The 14,555-nt window shown below is 38.2% G+C and overlaps 1 protein-coding gene across 1 annotated transcript; it reads left to right on the plus strand.

Moving 5' to 3' along the window:
* The first annotated feature begins 245 nt into the window (after positions 1–245).
* tmem106ba (transmembrane protein 106Ba) lies at positions 246–9,332 on the plus strand. Its single transcript, XM_040116777.1, has 8 exons — positions 246–357; positions 3,659–3,869; positions 5,384–5,447; positions 5,561–5,720; positions 6,144–6,284; positions 6,725–6,774; positions 6,863–6,916; positions 7,766–9,332. Exons 2-8 carry the CDS (start codon positions 3,671–3,673, stop codon positions 7,884–7,886), a joined length of 789 nt encoding a protein of 262 aa, XP_039972711.1. The 5' UTR covers positions 246–357; positions 3,659–3,670; the 3' UTR covers positions 7,887–9,332.
* The last annotated feature ends 5,223 nt before the right edge of the window (positions 9,333–14,555 follow it).

A 14,555-nucleotide genomic window follows, 5' to 3' on the forward strand; every position in this document is an offset into this window, starting at 1 on the left:
CCTAGGTGAAAATATCTGAGTACTTCTCTCACCACTGGCATCTCTGCAGTCATTATTAGGACATTGCATCGTAGGTTCACAGTGATCTCTGTTCGTACATCGGTTCGTCGTGCGTTCCTCCAGGGCCCGCCGTTGCCGTGCCATCCGGTTCACATGTCCGTGCGTGCCGCCCTGGTGGCGTGTGCAAGGTTGGGACTGACATAACACCCCCCCACCCCCGCGCCCCAACACGAGTCCGTCCAATGGGGAGAGGCAGGGGGCGTTCCCGTCGCCTTCGTTCCTCATCGGCGTGAGAACCACAACAAAGCGGCGACGACGCAGCGGATGGCAAGCGAGCCTGAATAAAACGCGAAGCAGGTAAGACGTCCGGCGACGGGGAGAACGGCGTGTACCGAAAGGGGCCCCGGGGACGTATCGATGCGGTGCATAAACGCCGCAGATAGAAAGAAAAAAACAAACCGCTGATTCTCGCGATTTTCCAATTAAATGTCAGATTAACGCGACGACCTGAAATACTACGAAGGTTTTGCCGATTATGTCGTAGAAACGTGACAGAAATCTAAAGCCAGTTATCGCTCTCCCTGGTGAGAGTGAATGCGAATCGGCTGCAATCGCTTTCCTCCGGCCGGCGCGCGGTGCTCTTGGCCGAGCCTCAGCTGCTCGGCTGCGCGGCGGCATGGCGGACCGGGCTGCGTCGTTGCGGCCGAGTCCGGGACGGCGGCTCTGCGCGGCAGCCTGCGGTCCGGCCGCCGCGTCCGCTCCGCTTTTTCCGCGGCGTTGTCCTGCGCCCACCGGCCCTGCAACGTTGGCAGTTATCGCCAACAGCTGCTGTGGCCTAACGCCAGCGGTGGAGCAGGCGGCCGGGTCCTGAAAATACTCCATTACAACTACAAGTACTGCATTCACAATCCCACTTAAGTAAAAGTACTATAATGTACTTGAAGTATCAAAAGTAAAAATGCTTATTATGTAATTTTGCATTATGCAGGTTTAAATGAAACCGTCTGAGAAGTGGAACTGCCAACAGCTCGTAGACATCTGGGACCAACTAGACCCTGCTTTTTGTTTTGTTTTGTTTTTTTTGTAACTTAAATGTCAAATCAACCATTTAATTGAAGTTTATTCTATTTTATGATCTCATCCTATGTTTTTTTAATGTAAAATCTTAACGTTAAAGTCTTGATCTAAAAAGTAACTAGTAGCTAAAAATGTCAAATCAGTGTAGTGGAGTAAAAAGTAAAATATCTCCCAAAGAAATGTTGTGCAAAAGAAGTGCACAGCAGCATAAAATAGAAACACTCAATAATGTTCAAATACATGGAAGTTGTGCATTGAAAAGTACAGTACTAGAGTAAAGTACCTGATTACTTTCCACCACTGCCTAAGGTACAGTGGATAACCTGACTATTCTCATGACTACCAGTATATGATACATATTAGAATAGACCTACTTTACAATTATCGGTGAATAGCCATGATCCAGACATTCAGTAGTATTAGGTTTTAGAAATATTTATGATACACTTGCTGTCAGTGGTGGAAGAAGTACTCAGATCATTTACTCAAAATAAAGTAGCAAAACCACATTGAAGAAATAATCAACTAAAAGTCCTGCAATCGAAATTTAACTCAAGTAAAAGTATTAGCAGCGACAACAGGGCAGCAAATAATGAATATTTTCATTATTGATTAATGTGCCTATTATTTTCTCAATCGATTTTTGTTTTGGTGTTTTCGATTTGTTTTGTTTACGTCAGAAAACAGTGAAAACTGCCTGGTTATACTTTCCCACAGCCTAAGGCAACATCTTCACATGTCTTGTTCACTCCGACCAACACTCCAAAACCCATAGATACTCATTTTACTATCATATACTACAAAGAGAAGCATCAAATCATCACATTTGACAGGCTGGGAACAGCAAATGTTTGTCATTTTTGCTTAGAAAATTACTAACACGATCATTCTACTATCAAAATAGTTGCAGAGAAATTTTCTGTCGATTGGCTAATCGACTAATCATTGCAGCTCTACACCAAAATATACTTAAGTAAACTAAAAGTAAAGAATGGCCCATTTCGTAATATTGCATGGTACTGTATTATAATTAGATACATTAATGTGTAACTCGCTCTAATGTTGCTCAAATAAAGTACAAGCACCTCAGAATTGTACTTAAAAATTGAGTAAATGTTGAGTATATTGTACTTAGTACTTTTGTCAATGTAATTAGTTAATAAGTAACTACTTAGTACAGAAGTATTATTAGAAAAATGTACTTAAAGTTTAAAAAATAAGTACTCATTGTGCAGAATGGCCCATGTCCGTGTTATATTATTATATTACTGGATCATTATTATTCGTGCATTAACATGTTATCAGTACTTTAACGTTTTAAGTAGTTGAGCTGAGGATAAGATACATATACAGTGTTGGGAAGTTAAATCTATGATAGTTCGTCATATTATAGAAGCTGATCATATATTTAATATGTAAAGATCATAATCTACAAACTAACTAGTAACTAAATCAGTCAAAAAAGTAAAAAGTACAATACTGCCTTCTGAAATATAGTGAAGTATAAACTAAAAGAAATAAGAAAAAAAAAAACTTGTACAAGTACTTTAAAACTGTCCTTACATACAATACATAAGTAAACGTGCTTGGTTAGTAGCCACTTAGCTTGGTTGACGAAATACTAATAACACCATATGATATACAAAAACAACAGCACTCAATGGATACTTTGTAGATACACCATCCACTATAGCTTTCCACTGGCCACTAGTCTTGAAAAGTGCTATATAAATAAAGATTTGCTTACTCCCAAGGAATCCAAGCAGGTATACTATGATTATACACACTATTATTGACTGTAGACATATCATAGGAAAGTTCACTCATAGCAAAGTAGTAAAAATAGTTAAAAAAAAAAAAAAGGTTACTTCACTAAAACAACTGTACTACTGAAAATGTGTTGAGAACATTAGGTCTGTTCACAGATTGTCCCTGTCCAAATGGTTATATGCACAGAGAAGAGTCTCTTTAAACCTTGCGCTTACAAAAGACTTAAGCATATTAATGAATATTATACTTACGCCAGAGATGCAACCATCAATTTCCAGTATTCACTAATGACTAACAGCTCATTCACCAGCAAAGGACACACAATGTCTTAACTAAGGCCTCAATGATCAAGAAGCGGCCCAATCGACTAGGCTGCAGCCCTAGAGAATATGCGACGGTAGAAAAATAATATAAAGTGTCCCCGTATAATCATAAAAGAATTAATGCTGCGATCACTTCTCAAGGATACTACACATGTACAAGGATACAACCTCATGTTTAACATACCTTATAGAACCTGAAAAATAGAGAAATTACAAATTAAGCAAAAGCCACAGTCTTAGCATCTATTCAGCAGCACACTTCCAAATTCCAACAGAAGTATATCTGAGGTATTACAAGAGATTATGTTTATCATGGACGGGGCACCAGTTGAAGTTTCTTTTCTAGGGAAATGTTTCCTGGAATCTGTCCAAGTCCAATTTCACATTCAAGTGGCTGTGTGGCATGTGGTTAGTCAGCACATCCTGCTGCATCTAACTGCAGTTTCTCTCTCCTCCTCTCTATTCATGTTATCTTTTGTGTTGTGTAGACAGCTACAGCCATGGGCAAGTCCCAGTCACACTTGGCCAAGCAAAAAGACGAGAGCCAGGACGCGCTGACGGCTGCTGGCGAGTACAGAGATGGTCAGGCAGAAGAGGAGGGAAAGAATGGAGATGTATCTGAGTTCCCCTACGTGGAGTTCACCGGACGGGACAGCATAACATGCCCCACGTGTCAGGGCACCGGGAGAATCCCACGGGGTAAAACGTTCGACATATTAGCAGTTATTACTCAATGACCATTATGAGTATGAAATTCAAGTCTGTATGAAGAGCAGTGTCCTTAAAGCCCCCGAAAACTTAGCTTCTCTATCACATTGAACATTCACGACCAAAAAAGCAACAACCAATGTTTAAGTTCAGAAAAAAACATCCGTAGATATAATTTATTAGGAGCTTAAGTCAGAAATTTCTTCGGGTCTGTGTAGGTATGGCAATTGACTGACGTTGACAGCGTTACAAGCAACCAACCACATAACTGCCATCAAAATGTTGCTGAACAGAAAAACATCTGACATCACCCTTTGCCTACCTCGCCTCGCTCACTTTAAACAACTGAGAAAAGCCAGGACAAAAAACACAAAATACAGAAATGTCTCGGAAAATAACCAGAACTGTTCTAACCTTGGCAAAAAAAACTGAGTGTACATGCACCTGTTACTTATAATAAAAACGTGTAGCTTTAAAGGCTCTGAAAATACGTTTTCAGGGCCACAGGGAGCACCTTAACATTGACTCATCAAGATGCTGAGATCCTGTAACATGATGGTAGAAAACTACAAGAAACGTGTTTGTGTTTACCAACCAAGACAGTGTGTGATGCCTTATGCTAAAGTTGTTCCAGGGGCAAAAGATCTCATGTTTTTAAGTCCAGCTTTTTATGGATAGAGGGATGACTCCCTGCTGTTTAGGAGACAGTTTGTGTTTCAGGCAAGTTGAGGTTTCATTTGCACAAGTGTTGAGGCCTCTACCAGGATTTTATTGTGGTGAAGGGCAACCACATAAGGATAACAAACTGTTTCAGCCCCACTCTAAGTTAGCTATGTTTTTACATTTAAAAAAAATCAGGCATATTGCAGTAAGATAAGTGAAGGTTTCTGTAGTTTTATTTATTCAGATATGTTCATATGTCCCACTCAAATATGCTCACAAAAAAACCTAGTTTATGTAAATCAGATCCAAAATACTAGTGCATACATTTCCAAATATAATACTACAAAAGTCCAAATATAAAGAATACAAGTTTCACACAAATTCAATCAGATCATCAGACTTTAATAAAAACATTTTTACATATCAGATACAGCAAGTGCAGAATAATAATAAAATTAACAAGAAGAAAAAGAAGAAATCAAGAGACAACACAATTAAACATCCATTTCCAATTATCTCTGCACCAAATATGTTTTCTTCCTGCAGTTGTACCAGTATTACAAATCATCTTATTATAGCAAAGGAACTAATTAATCAGTGCATAAAAATATACTCCATTACTTATTCAGTTGCTTTTTTTGTTGGGGTTGAGAATGAACTCATCATTGATAAGATTATCTATAATCTGAAAGTGGGAAAAGTCAACTTCACAATATGGCTAAGATTCTTCTCTGGACTGAGTTCCACAGCAGTGTTACATCGTGCAAAACTTAAAACCTGCTCCTTACTCAGTCCAACAGTAAAATGACAGCTTTCCCTTCCTTTTTTGAATAACTCAACAGGTCAAGAGAATCAGCTTGTGGCTCTGATTCCGTACAGCGACCAAAGGCTCAGGCCAAGCAGGACGTAAGTCTGCACTCTGTCTGCACAATGAAACTAACTGAACACACAGTAGCATGCCAGACTTTGAAGTCATCAGCTGCTTTCAGGGTCTCACTTCTCTTTTCCATCACCTGCAGAAAACTCTATGTCACGATATCAGTGGCTCTTTGCCTGCTGCTTTCTGGCCTGGCTGTTTTCTTCCTGTTCCCTCGCTCCATTGACGTCTCCTATGTGGGAGTGAAGTCTGCCTACGTCTCCTACGATCTGGACAAACGAATTGTCTATCTCAACATTACAGTAAGACTGTGTGGCTATACTCCTCTCACTTAAAATGAAAGTGTAGCTTTACGTCTTAGGAGAATTTGAGTGTGAATACTGGGGAGCATTTAGCAGCTAAAGAGTCAAGACGTTTCCCTCAAGGCTTTGTGGAGACCAAAAACAGAGCTAAAAGACAGTTACTATTGGACGTAGATACAGTAGGTGGCCAGAAACATGACTGCAAATGAATGCTAATGTTCCTCTTTGTCTGCTGGATGTGTATGTGTGTTTGCTAACAAGTTCACAATATTAATTTAACATGTGATATGTCAGTTTTTATTGCTGCCCCCAAGGGGCCAAAAAAATCAGTTACCCCAGGTTTAAAATGCTACCGCTTTGTAAATTACTAATAACCCCACGCACTGTATCAGAATCTCACACCTTTTATCCTCTTCCATCCAGAACACTCTGAACATCACCAATAATAACTACTACGCCATATCTGTGACCAATATCACAGCACAAGTGCAGTTCTCCAAGACAGTGATAGGCAAGGCCAAGTTTAACAACAGCACAGTGATCATACCACTGGATGAACAGCAGGTAGGTCGAAATACTTCTTATCGTACACACACAAAGAAAAAAAATCCATGGCTGGTAAGAAAATGAAATCATTATTCTAGGTTACAGAGAAGTGAATGTACTGAGCTTCTGATCCACCTCTGTGATGATAGCATCTTGCACAGCCCACACAACAGCTCAGTGTTATGCCCACAGTCACGATACCAAGCAACCTCATCCGACTTAACTCACAGACTTGTCATGTGACTGCTCAAAAATAGTATCAGTTATATTTCTGCAAAATCCAGGCTTCAGACAGATGTTTTCTAGCACCATTAAAGCCTCATTGTTTTCAAGTCTTGTCACATTACAAATCTTCATACCAGCTCTCATTCTGCTATTGATTAAACAGAATTTAGGACAAAACTTTACCAGACTACATTAGGTTTTCTTTAAATGCTTTATAAATTGTGGTATTGCAGATTGACTACACAGTTCCCACCACCATTGCTGATGAGATGAGTTATATGTTGTAAGTATCTTACTTAAACTCCTAAAAACATACTATTGACAGTTGGATCATTATCATTTTTAATCTTAAATCACTTCTTGTTTTACAGCGACTACTGCACTCTGCCAACCATTAAAGTTCACAACATAGTGGTCATGATGCAGTAAGTATGGCTTGATGTACAGTATTTTAAACTTTATTTTTACATTTTACTTTTTAATACTGTCATTAGTTATTGTGATTTTCACCAGCCGTGAGAATGGGGCTGATATTGTTTTCACCTTGTGAGTCTTTGTGTGTGTGTGTGTGTGTGTGTGTGTGTGTGTGTGTGTGTGTGTGTGTGTGTGTGTGTGTGTCATCGTGGCAAAATGTGGTCCTGGAGACACATCAGTTAAGTCTGTGTCTAGATATTTAGGGAGGATGAGTCAAACAGCTGGCTTTGCCAGGAGAACAGAAAAAAATAACTATAGCATGAATATAATTTAAAAATTGTGTAAATAAGTATTAAGTTATAAACATTATCTAATTATTTATATGTGGGCAGACTAATCATTTCAGTGCTAACTAGACCAAGCCACTGCAAAGTATCTTGTGGTCAATGAAAATGCATTCTTGTCATTAGCAAAGTAGACTTTCCAACTTCGAACTAGCCATATTAAGCTCACATACCTACACAAACCAAACAGTCTGTTGACTTTTCAAGATGGATGTCATGATCATGAATGAATGTGAAAAAACTATTAACATTTTAGGTAATTATTCGTAGTCATCCCCTGTGGTATTCGAGATAATCAAATTTTAGAGTTAAGTCAAACAAACAGTTCTGCCCCACAGAAATATTTACAATCTACTGAAGCTCAAATCTTAGCCTGTTAAGGAAGGGTAGTTTCTCATCTGCTGAGGTTTTCCACATCATTGCAGGATTTAGAACTAAAAAATCTTCCTGAACAACTCAGCTTGTCTCAACTTGTTGTTTGATTTTCAGTAGTTGACTCTGTGGTTATTTTTTCAGGGTGATGGTGACAACATCGTACTTCGGACACGCGGAGCAGGTCTCCCAGGAGATGTACCAGTATGTGGACTGTGGGGGGAACACCACCTCCTTGCATGGGCACGTGCAGGTCTACCAGTAAGACCCAGGGCATCAGATACTGCTGTAACTGAGGTTCTCAACAGAGGTTGACTGGGCTGACTTCCATGTAGGAAATCTCTGCTCACTGACAATGGAATAATGGACAGGGACATATAATTTCTTAAATTAGTCACAGTGGCTCATCCATTTTCATAATTCCTCGACCAATTTTTTCCCCCATTTACAGGCCAGACATGACATTAAAAAGTTGTATTCTGCAATAAATACCTCCAAATGACGGTTGGTTACTTGTCAAACAGGCTGTCAAGTTCTGCCACAGCCAAAATTTTTGCCTCAATGTTTGTAGTCATTTCCTACCCTATTGCCAAAAAATAAACGGATATACTTTAATATTCAAGTTATTGGAAGGCATTCCTTTAATGTTTACACTGTCACTCCTGAACCATTCAATGATTGGAAGCAGTAGTTTCAGATATGATGCACTTTAGCCTGGTCCTTATCTACAGAGAGTACTAAGAATGCTGTAACTGCTGCCCCCCCCCCACTATTCTATACCACTTTTAAGTACTTTAAATGAAAATTCAACAACTACGTTGTGAGAGGTACTTCATTTTTTTTTTTTTTTTATAAAAACACAGTGAAAACCACTGAGCAGTTCCTAACCATTTCTTTCTGCACCAGTTTCATTCCTACTTTATTTTGTTTCATAAAACATAGTTCTTGATATTATATAGTTCAATATGTATGATGTATTATCTTACGTCTTTTTTGTTTGGTCCAAAGTTCTTTTTTCTCAGCTTGAGTAAAGGGTGGTAGTATCATTCTTTTCTTATCATTCACTTGGGTGATTTAAAAGCAAATGTGACTACTGTGAAGACTATGACATCAGCATATTTTTAATGAATAACTGAAACCATTTTTTTGCCATTTAAGAAGAAAAAATAACTTTTTAAAAGGGATAATATTTTCAATTTCATAGCAAATGTGGGCTATTACAGTGGGTTATTAAATACAGGAATGTGTAAATAAAAAATATGTACCTTCCTTCTGGTTTGCTTCAAAACACATTATATCAAGAATAATGTCTGGTTTGGAAGTAACTTTTTCCCATTAATGAGATTGTCCTATTTTGTGGGTTATAGGGATATTTGTTATATTAATCCACTCGGCGTCTTTAACTTGTATTTTGAGTTTTCTGTTAAGTTTTGAAATGATAATGACTTCTGTCAGTTTTATCACATGGAATCATTTTGGATTGACGGATGATTTCCAGAAGTGAAACACGATGTGTATTTGAATGCTTTGAAAATATTTTACAGTTTTACAGCAGCACAGATTGTAGAAGTTACTAAATTACTTTTTTCTGATAGTAGATGCTCATAACACATAAATGCCCTATACTTGAATTATTTCAAAGTTCTGATCATTTCTGATCTGAGTTATTTTGTGATCTCCCAGTAAATACAATTTCTAAACTGTAACCCTAGATCCAACCCTTCTTGATATTTGATGACAGACAGTGTAGATGTGAAGACCTTTCTGTTACTGCCTAACATCTCGAAAATGGTTTTTTGTGTTTATTAATGCATGACGCTGAAAATAAAATCATGATTCATTTTGAAAGTGTTTTCAATCTCTTGTGTGTGCTTGTAATATTTTCTGTCCACACTGGGCAGAGTTCTGCTAAACTAAAGGATCATTCACTTCTGCTGAAGATCCCAAAACTGTTAAAGTTATTTCACTTTTATTTAATTACATTAATTATTTACTTTCATATTTATCAGATAATTAAAATCATGTTCACATCCACAGGATTCACTGTTGATATATGTCAACCAAGCAAAAATTCAACTAGGTCCCACACCATTATGTTTTTTGTGGCAAAAATCCTTCAGCAGAATTGTATTTGTCAGTTGTTTTACCCATAATTAGAATAAAACAACCTAGAGGAGAACAATTGGTTGTGTCTCAATCGCACTAAGGACCATCTCCATCAAAATTTTGTTCACACTATTAATTGCCATTAATTTAGTGTACAAAAGTACTCATCAATTCTGATATTTGCATTTTCATTGTAAGGCTACAACAAACTATTAGTTTCATTTTCAATTAATCAGCTAATCATTTTCTCAAACACTCACTGGGTCTATAAACTGTCAAAAAACAGTGAAACAGGTCAATCACAGTTTCGCAGACCCAAAGCAACATCTTCAATTTTCTTATTTTGATCGACCAACAGTCCAAAACCCACAGATACATAGTTTACTATACAACAAATTGTCTATTATTGTCTACACATGCAGCCAAATGTATTTAAAATTAATACAAATTTCATGCAGACTGAAGAAACGAGATTCGTGGAACCTTAGTAGTAGTGCGGCTAAAATGGAAATTTGTCATGAAGCTGGCACGAGAGGAAACGCCATAAGTGCCATAAAACCAATGTCAGTTTGGATTTTTTGAGACTATAAATGTGATTAACACATTTCATGGCAATTTGGTGATTACATTTTGATATTTATAGTGAACAAATGTCTATTTAGTTTTAATTGTGGCACTGAAGGAAGGTCAGGGGGTCATCTTACACTTAGCAGCGGTGGAAGAAGAATTCAGATCCTTTACTTCGGTAAAAGTATCAATACTACCATGTATAAAAATACTCCATTACAAGTGAAGGTCCTGCAGTCAAAATCCTACTTAAACAGCACAGAAGTATAATCAGGAAAATCTACTTCAATCATCAAAAGTAAAAGTACTCGCTGTGCAGAAAAATGTCCCCCGAGACTAACAGATTATTGTAATGAGGTTATGAGATTGTAATTTATGCAAGCTAATTTTACAGCAACTATTATATACAGTTAGGTTATTTAATCCAGTGGTTCCCACCCTAGGGGTCAGGGCCCTCCAAAGGGTCACGAGATAAATGACAATGGGGCCACTTATTGTCCAAATAGGCTGCTCTGGACCAAACAGCTGAATGACTGAACAAATCGGCTGACTGACCAACAATGACCACCACAAAAAAAAAAAAAAGCCTGCCTCCAATGCAGAAGCATAAAGAGCCCACCACTAGCTAGCTATGTAGCCCAAAGCAATAACAAACAAATAAGCCATATCTGTTTAGTTTAGACTCTTTGGTCGGATTATATTTAAGACTATAGTTGGATAGTTTGTGTCATAGCTATTGTTTAAACATCGAGAAAAAAAAAGTTGCCACCCATATTTTAAAAGTTGCTCTTTTTTGTTGTTTACTTCTTGTACATTGTTATGGTTGTCTTGTACTGTACGTCTCTGTGTTAGTCAGCACAGGCCTCTTACTGCAGCTACAAGCACACAATGTCTCCAGTGTTCACGGTATGTTCACATCTGTTGCACTCATTAAAGCGCCAGTTCACTTCCTCGCTGAGATCCAGGTCAGTGGTTTGGACCAGAGCTACACTGGAATACAATCTTCCATTATGCTATGTGACCAGGGTCTGTCCTTGCCTTCAACTACAGGCTGGGAATTAAGAGAGCCTGCCCTTGACCATTGCTAATGGTAAGAGTCAAGTGCAGTGCATCAATGAACATACCACGATGTGTTATCACTGTGCAAAAAAACTAAATACAGTCAAATAATTATGGCCCCTAGATTCTGTACTAGTTCAGCTTCACCGCCCAGGCTTAAGTTCACCATTTGTTTGGATCTAAACTGAGAAGTCGCAAAGTAGGACTATCTCAGTCCAAGCTGTCTGGAAAATGAGAATCACTAAGAGTTTCAAAGTTTTGTCTCTCTGCCAAGACCGGACTCAGCAATGTACAACAAACCAATTCTGTTGCAGTCATTCAGAGAGATGAATTGTCTGATTTTTATTTCAGCCTGTGGAGCTGCTTAATCAGACTGACTTGTAATGAATGAGGAGCATCAAGTCTTGATAATTGACTCTTTGTGGAAGTTTAACGTGCAACTATAAAGTTAGAGGATGATCCCTCTGACTACTTTGCCATCTGGTAGCCAACATACAGAACTGTGATTGTAGGTTATGGCACATAAGCAGCTATAGTGTACTGGCTTTTCAATGGAAAAAATGGCAAATATTTAGAGTTTAAAAGATTAATGGCAGGTTTAGAAGCCTGGTAGAGAAGACAGCCACATCCGCTACTGATTTGGTTGTGTTATTCCCATTACAGCAGTGTTATTCCCTTACCCCACAGTTCATATAGGTCCAGCACTAACTCTCACGAGGTAAAAGGAAATGGCTTTTCCACATGTGCTATACTTGAACACACATCTTAAAACAGGTCTCACTTACTGAAAATAACACGCTGTCACAGTCCACTGGACGTAGTCTCCCATCACATGAAAGTAAACATACAGTATGTCCACTGGAGATTAACAATGTCATGACTGTTTTTTTACATTATGAATTATTAAAACCTTTTGACAATACTATACCTTCGATGTTACAGATCAGCTGGAGATGTTGGCAAAATCATCCAGGCAGGAAAAAGACTAGTGCTTATCTAAGGTCATTTTTTTCCAAATTACAAAACAGCATATTCTCTCTCTAGTGGTATCTACCTATGCAGATAGTTTTAATTTAAATTGCACAGATTTTGAATCTGTCGTCATTCCAATACAATAGAAGTGAATGAAGTTTTGTTTATGGAGCACACAGCACTTAAAAATTACATTTAAAACATTCAAAGTGTGTCTTTCCAGACAACAGTGTCACTGTTACGATGAATAGGCAACATAGACTGATCCAGTGAAACTATGTCCAAGTTCAATTCAAATGAAAGAATTTATACATCCATATGTTACCATATATTCTGTTTTCTTGTTTTTTTTGGACTGGATTATCATTGTCAGTGATAACAAAAGGGCTCAGTAAGGTAACACACTATAACCATACCACAATTTTATATATACATTAAGAATTTGAACTGAATGTTTGTTGTCCATTTGTTGTTTATATATCTATCTATATTTAAGTACTTAGGCATCACAGTTGATTCAAATCTGTCTTTAACACTACATATCAAAAAAGTTACATAGAATGTTAGGTTTAATTTGGCCAATTTCAAATTCACAGGGAACTGCATGTACCAGTAACGCAGCTAAAATTTTCATTGATACAATGATCCTCACACACATCGTGTACTGACTGTTAAGTTGGGGACATATCAAAAAAACCACACCAACAGAATCCCTGTAGAAACAAACAATAAAAACCCTCGACAAGAAGTCACAAGGATACCGCCATTGTAATGTTCTGAAAAAGCAGCTGGGAAACCATGGTTAAATCCAGTAGTACACCACTCTGTACTTTCATTACATCAAAAACAAGCCCGACTACCAGAGCAGCAACTAGAGGATATTGTCTTACTCCTAGAAGACAAAGTAGTTTTGGACCATCTGCTTTTTCTGTCAGAGCCTATCCAGACCGGAACAACTCACTGCAACAAGTAGGAAACTGTCCCAAGAGCCTGGTTCATATGTGAACATTGAAAAAGTGAGGTGTTTTCAAGGTGTTCATTGTCTACTTATTTGTCGATTCATTGACTGTTGTCATGCTATTTGTTTTTGTTGATTGTTGTCATGCTATTGTTGATTTTGTGTGTCTTAGGAGCTGTCTTTCTTGTCTCTATGTAGTGCAGGTTCTGTTTGTATTGGCATATTTACACTGCTTTTGTTGTTGCTTGTATTATCTATTCTATCCATTCTTAACGTGTGCGATTTTTAACTACTGCCTGCCCAGGGACTACAGATGAAAGTTGGCCTTTCTGGCTATTTTAACCCTGGCATATTTTCAGAAATGTTATCAATATGTACTGCTCCTCTCAAATAAAATAATAAAATGAAAAAATAAAAATTTGTTTTCATACCAAGTTGCCTATAGATTTTTGTTCGTTTTCTAGTTAGTTTTTTTTTTTTTTTGCTTTAGCTGTACACAAGTTAAAAAGTTTAAAGTACTGAAAGCAAAGTGAGGACGCTTTCAAAAATAATGCCATGAAGAGTTTTTAAATCAGTTGATATCATACAAAGCGCAGATAACGGAAAAAAAACCCCTAACCGAACAGTTCCCTTATGATTAGGGCTGTCTCAGTGTCTCCTGTTTCTGCATGTGATCCCAGACTGACTCCATGATGTTCAGATCAGGGCTCTGTGGGGTCCGGGCCAGACTCCTTGTTCTTCTTGTCTCTGGCTGTATGTTTGGGCTCGTTGTCCCGCTACAGATTGAATTTGGGACTGATCAGATGCCTCCCTAAAAGGTACTGTGTGATGGATAAGAATATAAACACCTATATTGCACGGTACTGTATATGTGAGTATACTTGGTGAGTTCTACTGAAAACTAGTCTCCTCAACGTCAGTTTTCCCCTTTTAGTACTTTTAGGGTTAATAAAATCTTCTGATTCCACTGAGGCTGACAGTATCATATATATTATGGGTCTTGTTTTTCCCAGCTCTTCATTGATGCTGTACGATGGGTGAAATATTCAGGCCCAGGACTCCATGTTTCATTGCCGCACTCTTCCAGTCCCCCAGCCGGACACATGTGGTTTCTTTGTAAAACTTTGGGATCTCTGCCAGGAGAGTAAGGCCCTGTGAGTTTTGACAAAGTTTGGCAGCACAGCATGAGTTTGTACTGACTGACCCACCAATGTGGTTTGGGACAAGATAAAAGAAACACCTGTCCGATACAGGCCAACGGCACCAAAAAAA

This window comes from Xiphias gladius, chromosome 22, assembly GCF_016859285.1.
Source record: "Xiphias gladius isolate SHS-SW01 ecotype Sanya breed wild chromosome 22, ASM1685928v1, whole genome shotgun sequence".
In the NCBI taxonomy this organism is placed as follows: domain Eukaryota; kingdom Metazoa; phylum Chordata; class Actinopteri; order Istiophoriformes; family Xiphiidae; genus Xiphias; species Xiphias gladius.

Bases quoted from the DNA above. Each gene is read 5' to 3' on its own strand.
- tmem106ba (XM_040116777.1), top strand. From the start codon at position 3,671: ATGGGCAAGTCCCAGTCACACTTGGCCAAGCAAAAAGACGAGAGCCAG. The intron at 5,721-6,143 runs GTAAGACTGTGT...TCTTCCATCCAG, and splicing joins TTGTCTATCTCAACATTACA to AACACTCTGAACATCACCAA. The intron at 6,775-6,862 runs GTAAGTATCTTA...CTTGTTTTACAG, and splicing joins GATGAGATGAGTTATATGTT to CGACTACTGCACTCTGCCAA.